A 13,750-nucleotide genomic window follows, 5' to 3' on the forward strand; every position below is an offset into this window, starting at 1 on the left:
GAAATGAATGTGGAAGAAAAAAACAACTTGCCGCCGGTGGGGAACGATCCCACGTCTTTTGCATTTCGCGTACGATGCTCTACCAATTGAGCTACCGCGGCACCGTTTCGCCGTCCACTTTCTTGGGTATGCGAAGGTTGTGGGATCGTTCCCCACCTGCGGCAAGTTGTTTTTTCATCCACTTTCATTTCCATTAATGTATCGTTTATTTGTTTCATTTATTAAGTGCAAGTAATTTCCCCTATGTTGTCCTTGGTGTCAGTGTTTGTTGGCTTCTTATGATACCCCTTCTCTGCATTATGAATCCTTACCAACTAGCTCAGCTTTCTTTTGTGCGAAGCTCAGGCGCTGCGATTGTGCAGCTGCCATGTGATTGGTGGCTAGTTGATGGATTTGTATACAGAAACATCATGCTTGTGGCTTCGTACGTCCCTCTGGCGTTATTCGTTACGATTTATATTTGTGAATGTCCAAGCATTCATAGTTTTCCAGAGACAGGGGGACAAGAAGGATGTGCACATAAGCACGATCGTTATGAATAGTTGCATTCATAACGAAACATTATTGCTTAAAAACAATAGATTTGCAAAGTCACAAGGCCGTTCGAAGCCGTAAGAACGAAGTGTAGGCAAATCCAATTGCTACCCATTGTTCCCACGTGCCGGCTGAACTGCCGGGCCTGCATCTCCCCGTAATTTCAGTGGGAAATGCGTGCGCGCGCGGGTGATGCGTACCTGAACAAGTGCTCCCTGAAGATCTCCTTGGCCCTGCCGAACTTGTGCGCGTCGAACCACTCGGGCCGGGCGCTGGCCGAGCGCCCGCAGTCGCCGTCCTCGTTCTCGCCGCCCCTCAGGTGCTCCATGGTGAGCGCCTGACCGCGCGAGGCGAACACCGAGCAGTCGCGGCGCGGAGGCCCCCTCGCTGTGGCGCCGCACTCGCGCGAAGACCGGAAGGGGCAGGCGTCGCCTCCCGTCTTGAGGCCCACGAAGTCCCGCATGGCTGGGCTGCGGGCAGGCGCGGATCAGCACGTCTCGCACGCACGTCAGACGTTGCGTGCACCGCTACTACGGCTGCGCCGCGTCTCGCTCGACGAATCGCTGCTGCGGCGCGAGACGGTTACTCGAGGGGTGGAAGGAAGAACTGCAGAGATGCAATGCGTTGTTTGGGAATGTTTGTGAAGCGGTCAGTGCTGCGCGCTTTTTTTTTTACAACTGTTCATCTTCTCCAACGCGTTTTGCAGCATGTAGTTAAAAAAAATTAAATTATGGGGTTTTACGTGCCAAAACCACTTTCTGATTATGAGGCACGCCGTAGTGGAGGACTCCGGAAATTTAGACCACCTGGGGTTCTTTAACGTGCACCTAAATCTAAGTACACGGGTGTTTTCGCATTTCGCCCCCATCGAAATGCGGCCGCCATGGCCGGGATTCGATTCCGCGACCTCGTGCTCAGCAGCCTAACACCATTGCCACTGAGCAACCGCGGCGGGTAGGCATGTAGTTATTACGTGCCTTCCCGGTGAATCAGCGAGATGCGGGACCCACGTGCATGATGTAATTAATACGTGTGACCCACGCGGTGCACGCGACCGCAGATTACTTTGTCTTCGGAATTGGTACACTTTTCATTGCGCTATTTACGGGACCAGTGCAATTGTCCATCGCACTATATCCAGGACCGGCCGACTTCATTCGGCAAGAATCCGACCGAACAGCCAGGCCGAAGCTCATGAAAAAAAAAAAGGGGGGGGGGGCATAGAACTCTTCGTTTTAATCTAGCCGTTATGCGCTTGGAGGCGCGTATATATAGAAATGAGTATATTTTGATACCGCTGTTTTACTGCTTAATCTCGTTGACAAGAGAGCGGGTCACTGGCACATACCGTATCTGCACATATATAATGAGATCTTATTCTTTTCAGGAACTTCTGACGTCAGAACGCGCCTTCCGTTATACGCATATTCGTTATATGTATATATTCGGATTTGTGACACGAATATAACGCGGTTGTTGTTCTTATTTTATTTTCGCCCGCCGTCCGTGCCCGCGGCCACTTCGCCTCGCGCAGGAGCGGCGAGCTGGGAGTTGCCCCTGTGCGTTTCGCACTGTCTTTCTTCTCCTGATTTAGAACGCTGTAAGCGACACATCAATGTGATTACGGTGCATTAATCACAACCTCGAGCTAGACTACGTGCGCTGTTGTGCAAGCGCGTAAAGCGAGTGGTTTCGGTGCATCACCGCCCAGTTCGCGAGGGGGCCTGCCGTGTTCGAACGTGTCGCGGGCATTCCTGAAGTGCTCCTTCTCGAATAACCTTGGTTGGTGTCACGGAGGATGACGCCCTTAACACCGACAGTGACAAAGAAGTCATCACTCGTCCTCTCACTTTATATTGCGACGGCAGTTGGCAGTAACGATGAAAAAGGGCTCTACTGGCATCCGCATTATTGCTTCGTTTCCTGTTTCATTGCAGCCTCACTTCGCGTCATAATGGTAATATATATATCTTTCTTTTTTTGAGAGACCCAATGACTCCCTCGCGGCATATTAGTGGTCGAGTTATTTACGTGCAGATAAGGCGTGTAGTCTGTGAGATCAAATAAAGAATACGCACATATGTTCTTTTTGTAGTCATCTGGTTCACGCAAGAATCTCCTTATATTAAGTCGTGTACCGCTTAGCCCATGCAACACGTTATTGAAAACGCTGCTATAGACGCCCGCCCAGAGAGAGAGAGAGAGAAACGGGGGTGGGAAAGGCAGAGAGGTTAACCGGAGAAGATTCTTGTTTGCTACCCTGTACTGGGAGAAGGGTAAGGGGAAATTAAAGAGGTAAAGAATAGCGAAAATTAGCAAGGACAAGAAAAATCAATCAGGTTGGGAACGTCTTTGAGAACTGGAGTCTCTCTAATAGACCACTCGAACGTAAAAATCTCAAGAGGGCCTCGACTGTCTTGCGTGACAACTGTACGGTCCGGGACTGTCTGCCCCGAAAGCGGCCGGTCGTCAAGATGCGCCAGCGTAGTCGCGAATGACCGCCTGTGTGCGCTGTATCGGGGACAATGACAAAAAGAACGTGTTCGATAGTTTCCTCGTTGCCGCTGTGGTCATACGTAGCGTTAGCTTTCCTTTTGATGCGGAAAGCAAAGGATTTTGTAAAAGCGACACCAAGCCACAGTCGGTAAAGAACCGTTGTCTCGGGTCGGGATATTCCAGGCGGAGGACGAACTTGAAGAAAGGGGTCTAGTCTATGAGGACGTGTGTGCTGCAAAGTAGGTGTGTTTGTCCACGATTGTGTGGCTTCATTTGCGAGCACTCGAAGTTTCGCTTTTGCATCTGTATTTCGCTTCTGCATCTGGATTGGTTTCTGCACGCCGTCTTCATGAGCAACTTCTACGATTTGGTGGCTGTCTCATTTTCCCTTTATTAAGATCTTAATTATGCACGGCTGGATCAAGCCCACCAGCGAATCCGTTGTGCTCATCTACTGACACATTGAAGGAAGTGCTTAAACAAGCTGTGGTGGTTTGTTAAGGTTTTTCATTTTTCCTCAATCCCCATTTGACAAAACCCAGCGACAACCCAGCGACAAAATATTGCGGGGTGCGAGATCTGAGAAAAACCTGAACATCTCAGCAACCTCGCAACACAGTTTGGTATTTGCATTTCGGGCCCTGACTAGAATATGCTAACATTGTCGTATAGTTTTACTGGCTACTGCTACAGGCTGCTCTGGAATTGAACGTTTTTGCAGATCCTGGGGTCCGTAAACTTTTGTCGCAGGGTGTACATGCATGCTTAATTTATTCGACATTCCCGCCCCCCTCCCCCCTAAAATTGTTTTGTAATACTATTGTCGCATTAATGTTGCGGATTTCTTCTCCTGAGAGCTGATCGGTCAATCGGTTTTGCGGTGAAGCATATGCCGCCAATGTTTACCGCTCGGGGCAGCGGTGCAGTTTATTTCTGGGTGGGTCCCTTCTTCCACGATATAGCCACCTTGGTGAAGAGTGATCTTCTGCCACCGCCGGCATGTTTACGCAGGAACTTTTCGTTTTCATCGTACAACGTGATCGTCTCAGCACGGTCGAAGCCGGTGGCCTAGTCCAGCAACACCACCGCCGGAATCCGGTCGGTGTGGTCACCCGGCAGGAGGCACGCGCGTCTGAGGTGGCCGAGCGCGCGTTCACCAGGCTAGCTCTTGAAAAGCGGCGAGAGGTGTTTTGTTTTATTTTGGCGTAACAGTCTGCTTAAATAGCGCAGTAAAAGTACACAATTTGCCATGAGCGGTCACCGCCGCGCAGCTTCACAGGTGGCATTGTTTCTTCATTTTCTTTATCTGCGAATAATTGCGAGAATGCGAAACTATGTGTCTCTGCGAATAAAAAACCTTATTTCCATCTCTGGCAGTTGCATGCATGGCACATTGAGTCAGGCGGACAGCCATCACCACCGCTATCATCATCCCCGCAACACGAAGGCTTCTTCCAGCAAGTTTCGATTACCCCCTTATGCGTCACCCACTTCTGCGCTAGCAAATTTTTCACTCCCCTCACCACACGATCTAATCCTCCGCTGTCATGAACTGCGCTTGTGTCTTTCGTTTGGCATTCATTTTACTATTAAAACTGTCGTACGCATCACAACACTTCCCGTATACTTTATAATTATACCACAATAAAAGCAGCTAAATTTGTTTTCTCTCTAATCTATATATACCGCTGTCTTGCTGTCTCTTAAAACACGCCAAACCACATTACGTTTCCATTTTTTCTACTACCATGGTCCTTGCTTTTTGTCTTACGTTTCTTTTTTTACTATTACTCTATGTACATGTCGGACAGTTAAGCATCATGTGTGATGCCGGCAACCCCTCGCTTAGTCTGACAGTACGTATCAGTTACGCCCGATCCATCGATAGATCGATCTATTCATGTAACAAACAAACAAACAAACAAACAAACAAACAAACAAACAAACAAACAAACAAACAAACAAACAAACAAACAAACAAACAAACAAACAAACAAACAAACAAACAAACAAACAAACAAACAAACAAAAAAACAAACAAACAGATACCGTAAAATAAAACGTTAAGGAAAGCCGGATGGCGCTTGCGCACTTTCCACAGAATGCTCAAGTACGCACATTGTACGTGACGACGAACACATATGCAGTAACGCTGCTTTGTTCACAGTCTTGATCCATTCCCAAAACTACAAGTGCCATGAGAAGTTTCCCAGTCTGAGACGACAGTATTGTGCCGCCTCTCGCTCGGGGTGGCATTTACAAAGGCATACTGGTTCCTCATTGCAATGGGGGATGCGCCCATGTGCGGCTAATGTGGATCTATAGGAACAATTGCGCACATGTCTCTGTCCCTAGTACGACGTCGAGCGTGAAGCTCTCCGAACAGCATTTAACCGGTTGGACTCTAGACCATTTTTGAAAATGAAGTTCCCTGGACCATGGCCGTACGCGTCGATGGAACTGAAAGCCACGAAACCGTTGTTGGAGTATCTCAAGTCGACAGGTCTTGGCGACCGCGTGTAGACTCGGTGCGAACCATCAAAGGTGCGCGAAACTGTGCTCTCTCTCGCTCATTTTCCCCATACCCCCATCCCCCAGTGCAGGCTAGCAAACTGGACGTGCGTCTTGTCTGCCTTTCCTCTCTTGTATTTTTCTTTCTCTCTTTCCTTTGTTATCACCAAAGTTTCAGCGCCACAGTATAGTGCACGTAGAATGCACTGATTGCACACTGTCTTTTTCCCCAAAATATCGGTAAGCTGTTGGTGATTATTTGGAATGCTTTTCATATGTGCTGTAGGCCAGTTCTTGTTCGTAAGGAACTTTCCTCCTCATGATCCCGGTTAATTTGTCACTACTTAGTCTAGATAAATGTACTTTTGCGCTTCTTCGCGAGGCTGATTACCAATCACGAATCCTGAGACAGCAAAAAACAGTGTTGACATCCTGAGACAAGCTCTGGACACGCGAGCACACCGTGTGGATCGGCAGTGCTGCACGCGCCTACTGCAAGTTGGCAGCTGGAGTTTATTTCCGTCATCCGAAAATACAATCATACAGGTTAGCTTACGGAAGTGCTTGGGTGGGCTGCCATCTCGACCTGCTGGCGTTGCCGTTTCCTACGTGCAGTAACGAAATGAACGGTACGGTCGATTCGTATGCATGGATATGGTTGTACGGGGTCGTTCAATGTCGCGTGACCTTTTTAATTTGGCGCCACTTGAAGCAAAACTCATAAATGGTTTGTGTAAGAGCCCAAGATGACGGCACCCATGAACCAAAAATATCAGCATCTTAGCTGGTTCTCGCTTGGGGAAGCGATTTCACTGAGTGCAGAGTGCTTGCGATAGTATACTTTAGGAAAACACAGGCTGTCCTCTCATATGTTTGTACGCATTACTTAACTTCCTTGCTTTTCTTAGACGGCTTACTCAAGATGATCGGATGTTTTTCGATGGGCACGGCAACTGCTGCCAGCGGACTCATCAAGACGCGAGGCGGTGCTGTATGCAAACAAATCAATGACAAGCGTCTTATATGATCTCTCAAACTTGGCAAACGTGTAGTGTACGCGCATTAAGCGTGCACTATGCCCTCGGAAAATATTCTTCCGCTTTATGTGCGCTCAGAATAGATTCGGAAGTGATGTAGAAGTAAATTCTAAAAGTCAAACATGAGCACCATTGCACTGATAGAATGTTGGTTGGCTAATCTTTTTTACTGTCGACATTAGAAGCCTAACGTACTATAGAGTATACTAAACGAGAAGAAAGGGGGTTAACCGAGGGGCCAAATTTTTATTAGTCATATCATAAAAAGCCAGCAAGCACTGACACTAAGGACAACATAGAGGAAATTACTTGTGCTTAATAAATGAAATAAAGAAACAATAAATTAATAGAAATGAGAGTGGATGCAAACTCCACTTGCCGTAGGTGGGGACCGATCCCCACCACGTTGCTAAGGTTGTGGGATCATTCCCCACCTGCGGCAATTTGGTTTTTCATCCACTTTCATTTCCACTATTTATCGTTTCTTTACTTCATTTACTAAGCACAAATAAGTTCCCCTATGTTGTCCTTGGTGTCAGTGTTTGTGGGCTTCTTATGATATGACTATAGAGTATGCTGTGGCACATGAAGACAGCTAATAGTAAAATCCTGGTACACCCTTAATGATATGCCTGTCAGTGATAATGAACCTGCCTGAAATGTCAGAGGTACCGTAAAAGAAAGCGCTCTACGCTTTTAAGGTAATTGGTGACTTTAAAAGGAATAACGGGTGGCTTGAAGAAAAATGCTGTTTAAAAAGGCGATGTGCATGTCAGGTTACTCACTCTCGGGAAGTAGATATATAATGTACAGAACCATTTGCGTTATTTTGAAGCAAACTAATAAGAAAGCCGTACTAACTGATTTGACATCGCAGCCTTACCTTTTGCACCGGAAGAGTTTTCCAGGCCCCCTCGTCAGGATTCCAGTTTTCTCGATATGACGAACTGGGCCAATCCCGCCGTTGAATGTTTCTTTGGAATCTGCGCAATGATAAATATTTTAGTATTGCTAGAATTCTCTGTATGATGTGTTTGCTTATTTAGGTCTCAAAGAGGCAGTTCGTTGCGTACTGCAATACGAATATGACCATGGAGAAGCAAAATAAATACAATGCAACTACAAAGGAAACGCAAAATAATATATTGTGTGGTCTGTTGCCATGAGTGTTACCAACCCGTCAGAGAAACACGGGACTCATGGTGACTCGCAGAACACAGCAATGTCTCTCGAAACCTTTGCTCGCGTATCGTTCGGTCTCGGAAGCAGAGCCTTGATTGCATTTCGCGAAGGGTAGGGCGAACATACGCATTCGCACTTGAATGTCCCAGAGCTAGGAAAGCGCGCTGAACAAAACATTCGTTGATAATCATGATTGGAGAGTCTCGTCGTCACAACGCGAATTTAACAGTACAGTCCCTCGTTTGCCGGTCCACGCTTGAGGTCACAGGTCCACCAAACCGGCTGTCGTCAAATTGTCGAATAAGGCAGACAGTAGAACCACGGTGCCAGTGGGTTAATAAATCTTGTCGCTGCTCGAGACATATTGACATCAGTGAGATCCTCGACGACACACAAATTCACGTCTACTTCGATGTCTTAACGATAGCAAGCGTGCTGGTGGAAACGCTCAGTATCAGACACGATCCGCAGTCACGAAAGCAATCGGCTGTTCTGCGGTCATGAAAGCGATCGAACACAACCAGGTCGCCTCTAAATCACAGATGTATGCCACGTGTTCCCCGTATCCATTTGTTGTCGGACAGGTCTCTGTCAAATAAGCTGAAGGTGACGTCACAACAACCTCGTCAACGAGCATATACCTTGAGGGCTATCAGCGACATTCTCTACAGCGCTTAGACATCAAGAAACGAACGCGTTGGCGTCCTTGGATCGACAAGTGATTTCGCAACAATGTCGCCACTAGATTGCTTCACTCGTCTCTGCACCACTCCCTTGCACAAGGGGCAGCGCCTTCATGACCGAGGTATCAGGACGAGCTGCCGGTGGCAGGTTGGCGAAACGAAGATTGATTGAACGGTGACGTAAGAAAACCGTTTTTTGCTCCTGGGCGCATCCAGGATCGAAGGGAGGCGAATGAAATACGTGCTTTATGCTGGCTCCAAGTGAAGGCGTACAGCGCAAATTTGCTGCAAGTAATACCGTTTTTCAAATGTCACCAAAGAACACTCGCGCGAACCAAGAACTATTGATTGTGACGGCCTTCATAAAGCAATCGCGGTTACTTTCTACCGACTTAAGTGCACACTGATAGTATTCTATTCAGCGCTGTACGCACTGTTGTGCCAATCATCGAAGAAACAAGCAGCAATTTACTATTTTTGCTGACACCTCGTAATGTCGCAATTAGACTCCTTTCTCAGCTATATAACTCTTCCTGCCGAGACGCAGTCGACGCCCAGTGCAAGGTAAAGAGAACCACTATAATCCCCTCACTGGGAAAGCAGTATTAAGAGCAGTCCATTTCGTAGCAGCTTTATGTCGCACTGCACATAACTCCTCGGGTGAGTTGTGTTCAGGAACACGTCACACAGAGGTCCCGTTGACCGAATTGCCGTTTCAGAGATGCACACTCATCGCCAACTTAGGATGAACCACACATGGCCTGCAACACAAAGGCTCCTTTCCGTTGGCACTGCACACTTCTGACGGTTGGAGCAAACGGAACAAAGACGACGCAGCTCTTATCCCATTGTCGCTGTTGCACAGCTCGTGGGAAACGACCAAACACTAAACGCGGAGTAGCAACTCGCAAGTAATCCTGTTCCGATGTGGCACCATGGTCCCCATTTGGTCCTGAAGCAAAGTGCGTCGTCTCAGGGCGTCCTGCGTAGTGGCCAAGTGGTACGCGCCCACGGACTTCTAACAGAATGGACGCCGCAACGGCCCGTGAAACGCGTAGCGGGAACGGCGTTTCTCGCTGTCGACGGGACACAGTGCCGGGAGTGAGCGGCTGCATTTGATTCGCGCCTTTCCACCACTTCTTACAGCGACACGTGGGCCGCGCCCGCTGCGACCGCATGCCCGGTCTATTGTCGGGTGCGCGGAGCGCGTGACGTCCTCCCGCGCCGCTCCAGTTGTGCACTGAATCGAATAAGGCCACCGCCCCGTCCGGTGCTATCCTGCATGGCCGGTACCTGAACGTTCCGGCTGTGTCCCGGCCATCCTCACTTCCATGCGCTCTTCCACCTGTTTGTGCATGTGGCGGCCGCCAGTTTTCCGCTCCTTTTCGGTCTTTGTGGATGGGCCCCGAACGAAAGCGAACGTGAATTCGGAACGGTATAGCTGGAAGCATGAGGTTTCTACTCTTTGTCCGAGCGTCGGGCTTTTATGCGCGATCTCCTTTCATAGCATAAATAAACGCCGCACTAACGAGGGACTTCAGGCACCAACACCTCCTTGAATTAAAAGAAAGTGCGGCATGAGTCATCGGTGATACACAAGAGTTCGCATTTGAACTGACACACAGCTTGAAACTGAAGCGTAAGGTTGCAGACGCGCTATGCCACAATTGAATCCGCCGTGCGAAGAAATCGCCGAAGAATGAAATATTTACTAACAATTGAAACGAAAGGTGGTTGAGCATACTTCAAATTTCAAACAAGCATAACAGGCAACTAACCTAATCAAGAGGCCACGATGGGCACTGGAAAGCATATGCAGGAGGAGGAGACAAAGGAGAGGAAGGACAGGGAGGTTAGCCAGTGTAAGTACCGGCTGGCTACCCTGTGCTGGGGAAAGGGGTAAAGGGAATGAAAGGAGAAAGAAGAAGAAGAGGAAAAAAAAAAGAAAATTCGCACAGTAACGCGAAACTACGCTCTACAACGTTCAAAGGCGGTCGCACAATTCGCACGTCCTTAAAAACTTCAACAAAGCCCTTACGGCCTTGAGTGCCGAAGCCCGTCTGGACCAATGTCCTAGAGCTTTTTCCTCTGTAAAGGGGCGATTGTCCAGTTTTGCGAGAGCGGTCACGAGCACTGTTCTTCGCACTGCGTAACGGGGACATTCACAAAGGAGGTGTTCAATCGTCTCCTCGCAGCCGCAGGTGTCACAAGTAGGGCTGTCGGCCATTCCAATGCGGAATGAATATGAGTTCGTGAATGCCACGCCGAGCCACAGGCGGCACAGAAGTGTTGCTTCCGCTCGTGGCAACCCTGGTGGTAGGCCGAGTTGCAGACGTGGATCCAATTTGTGGAGACGTGCGTTCGTGAATTCACTGGTGTTCCACAGATTCTGTGTAAGCTCGCGGGCGAGGGAGCTAAGACTTGTGGCTGCATCTGTCCTTGACAGCGGTATGGGTATAATCTGGGCGCCATCATGAGCCGACCGGGTGGCGTCATCCGCACTGTCATTTCCTGAAATTCCACAGTGACCCGGTATCCACTGGTAGATGATGTTGTGTCCATTGTTGATTGCGTGATGGTGGAGTAGTCGGATGTCTGCTACTATTTGCTCATTTGGTCCATGGTTGAAAGGGGACATCAGACACTGAAGAGCTGCCTTTGAGTCACATAAGATGGACCATGAATGTGATGATTTCTGAACAATAAACTCCAGAGCAGCACGGATAGCTGCGAGTTCTGCAGCTGTCGATGATGTAATGTGAGATGTCTTGAACTTGAGGGTGACGCACTCTGTGGGAATCACCACTGCTCCAGCTGAACTATTATAGGATACAGAACCGTCTGTGTAAACGTGGATGCGTCCTCTGTGCTGTTCATGAAGCACTGAAAGCACGGTTTGTTTGAGGGCGAAAGTTGACATCTCTGTTTTCCTTTTGATACCGGGAATAACAAGAAGAGCCTGGAGTGGGTGGATGCACCACAGCGGTTGAGATGGTCGTGCTGCAGGCGTGAAGTTTGACGGTAAAGTTCCATGGTTGGCGGCAATAATCTTGCTAAACGCTGAACAAGGTCGAGCGGCAGGAAGGGAGGCGAGATGATGCGATGGAAATCGGGCGAAGTGCCTGATATGCGTCCTTAAAGTGTCGACTTGAAGATACGTGTTGATGGGGTGGTCATGCGCGATGGCTATTGTTGCTGCCGTGGACGCACATCTGGGAAGACCAAGGCAAATTCGCAGAGCTAGAGCTTGTACAGATTGGAGGGCACGGAGGTTGGTCTTACCGGTCCCACCCAGTACAGGTAAGCTATAGCGCAGGAGACCGAGGAACAGTGCGTTGTATAGTTGGAGCATCGCACTCACAGACGCACCCCATGACTTTCCCGCAAGAAATCTGAGCACGTGGGTTATCATGACTAATTTCCTTTTTAGGTAGGAGATATGAGGACTCCAGGAAAGGTCTCGGTCTATTATTACTCCTAGAAAGCGGTGCGTCTTCTCGTAGGCAATTGGTTGTCCATTAATTCTGATAACGTATGGTGTCATTGCTTTACGCGTGAAGGCGACTATAGAGCACTTCCCGCAGGACAGCTCCAGACCTCGTGCTCGAAGATAACCGGATGTTAGTGTGGCCGCTTTTTGAAGTCTGGCGCGCACCTGAGGACGCGTCGCTCCTGATGACCAAATGCATATATCGTCTGCATAGATCGACACTTGGACGGATTCTGGAAGGGTATGAACCAGGTCGATGAGCACCAGGTTAAATAGAGTGGGGCTCAAGGCTCCGCCTTGAGGTACGCCTCGGTAGGTGTTGCGTTGTGATGACGCACCGTCCTCTGTTTGCACAAAGAATGACCTGTCCTTCAGGAAGCTGGATATCCACCGAAAAACAAGGCCGCCTAGGCCGACATCACCCAAGGCGTCCAGGATGGCTTGATGGGTTACGTTGTCATATGCGCCTTTAACATCCAGGAACATCGCCGCTGACAGTCTCCTGAGGCTTTTTTCGTGCTGAACAGACGAGACAAGATCTATGACGTTGTCTATAGAAGAGCGCCCGCTTCGAAAGCCTGCCATAGCGTCAGGATATAACCTGTAATGTTCTAGATACCACTCTAGACGCGTCAGCACCATCCTCTCCATCACCTTTCCTAGACAACTGGCCAGAGCAATGGGACGATAAGACGCCACGTCTAGGGGTGATTTACCTGGCTTGAGCAAAGGCACAAGGCGGCTGGACTTCCATGCAGCTGGAACTTCTCCTTCACGCCATGAATTATTGTACACGTCTTGAAGTGCATGCCGGGCTGTGTGACCGAGGTTTCCAAGAGCTACGTATGTCACCCCGTCAGGCCCAGGCGATGAGGAACGTCTGCACGCTGCCAACGCCGCCTGCAACTCCTCGATGGTAAACAGATTGTCCATACGAGAATCCCGCGAGATTGGAACATCACGGGGATCACGTGTAGCGAACGATGGCGGTAGACCAGCAACCTTGAAACAGAAGTCCTCCGCTACGTCGATCTCTCTGCGACCTTGGTAGAGAGCCAGGCATTTGAAGGGGTGGCGTTGTTGCGGTGATGTTCGAAGACTACGCACTGTCCTCCATATATGTGACAGGGGTTTATGCGGATCAAGGGTATCACAGAAGTTTTTCCATCTTAGAGACTGCAGGGAGTTGATCCGACGCTGGATCTTCTTCTGTATGCATCTCGCCTCCCTTAGGTCGTAGATGGACTTGGTGCGCCTGTACCTTCTTTCCGCGCGACGGCGGATCGCTCGAAGCCGCTCCAATTCCGCTTCGAACTCAGAAAATTTAGGAATAGGCCTAAAAGATCTTGTGGCTTCTTGAGCAGCGGCGTTAATTAGCTTCTCGATGTTGCCAGGCAGACAGTCCCGGATCTCTGGGCAATTCTTCTCCATGAGCAACGTGTATTTAGGCCAGTCGACGTGATGAAGAACTCCAGTAGAGTGTGACTTGCGTATGCCGTCGATTTTAACATACGTTGGAACGTGGTCACTACCATGCGTTTCGTTGTCCGTGAACCATTTCACACTGGCACTGAGGCATCTTGAAACAAAAGTCAAGTCCAGGCAGCTGCTGTATGTCAATCCCCGCAGAAAGGTGGGACTGCCATGGTCCGACGCGAAGGAGAATACACGTCTTCCTCGACAGTCCATCTTTAAGCTTCCCCATAGCGGATGATGCGCATTGAAGTCGCCGGTAATAACCCATGGTCCAGGTGTCGCTGTTAAAATTCGACCTAGTCTTGTGCTGTCAAATCGACTCGAAGGTGAAATGTAGGCAC

The 13,750-nt window shown here is 49.1% G+C and overlaps 2 protein-coding genes across 9 annotated transcripts in view; one reads left to right on the forward strand and one right to left on the reverse strand.

Moving 5' to 3' along the window:
* Gpa2 (Glycoprotein hormone alpha 2) overlaps positions 1 to 13,750 on the forward strand; it is a 166,611-nt gene that overhangs the window by 22,537 nt on the left and 130,324 nt on the right. The gene's annotated exons all lie outside the window — the stretch shown is intronic.
* Positions 1 to 13,750, reverse strand: part of LOC135920285 (uncharacterized) — a 59,994-nt gene that overhangs the window by 3,804 nt on the left and 42,440 nt on the right. For 5 of the 8 annotated variants that reach the window (XM_065454459.2, XM_065454460.1, XM_065454465.2 and 2 more), the window contains 2 exons: positions 7,462 to 7,561; positions 735 to 1,004 (listed from right to left, as the gene is read on the reverse strand). In XM_065454459.2, the coding sequence (XP_065310531.1) occupies positions 735 to 1,004; positions 7,462 to 7,561 (370 nt within the window). Of the gene's footprint in view, positions 1 to 734; positions 1,141 to 7,461; positions 7,562 to 13,750 lie in introns of all 8 variants that reach the window. The other 3 variants (XM_065454464.2, XM_070527886.1, XM_065454461.2) reach the window with 1 other exon arrangement.

The sequence above is a fragment of the Dermacentor albipictus genome, chromosome 10 (assembly GCF_038994185.2).
Source record: "Dermacentor albipictus isolate Rhodes 1998 colony chromosome 10, USDA_Dalb.pri_finalv2, whole genome shotgun sequence".
In the NCBI taxonomy this organism is placed as follows: Eukaryota; Metazoa; Arthropoda; class Arachnida; order Ixodida; family Ixodidae; genus Dermacentor; species Dermacentor albipictus.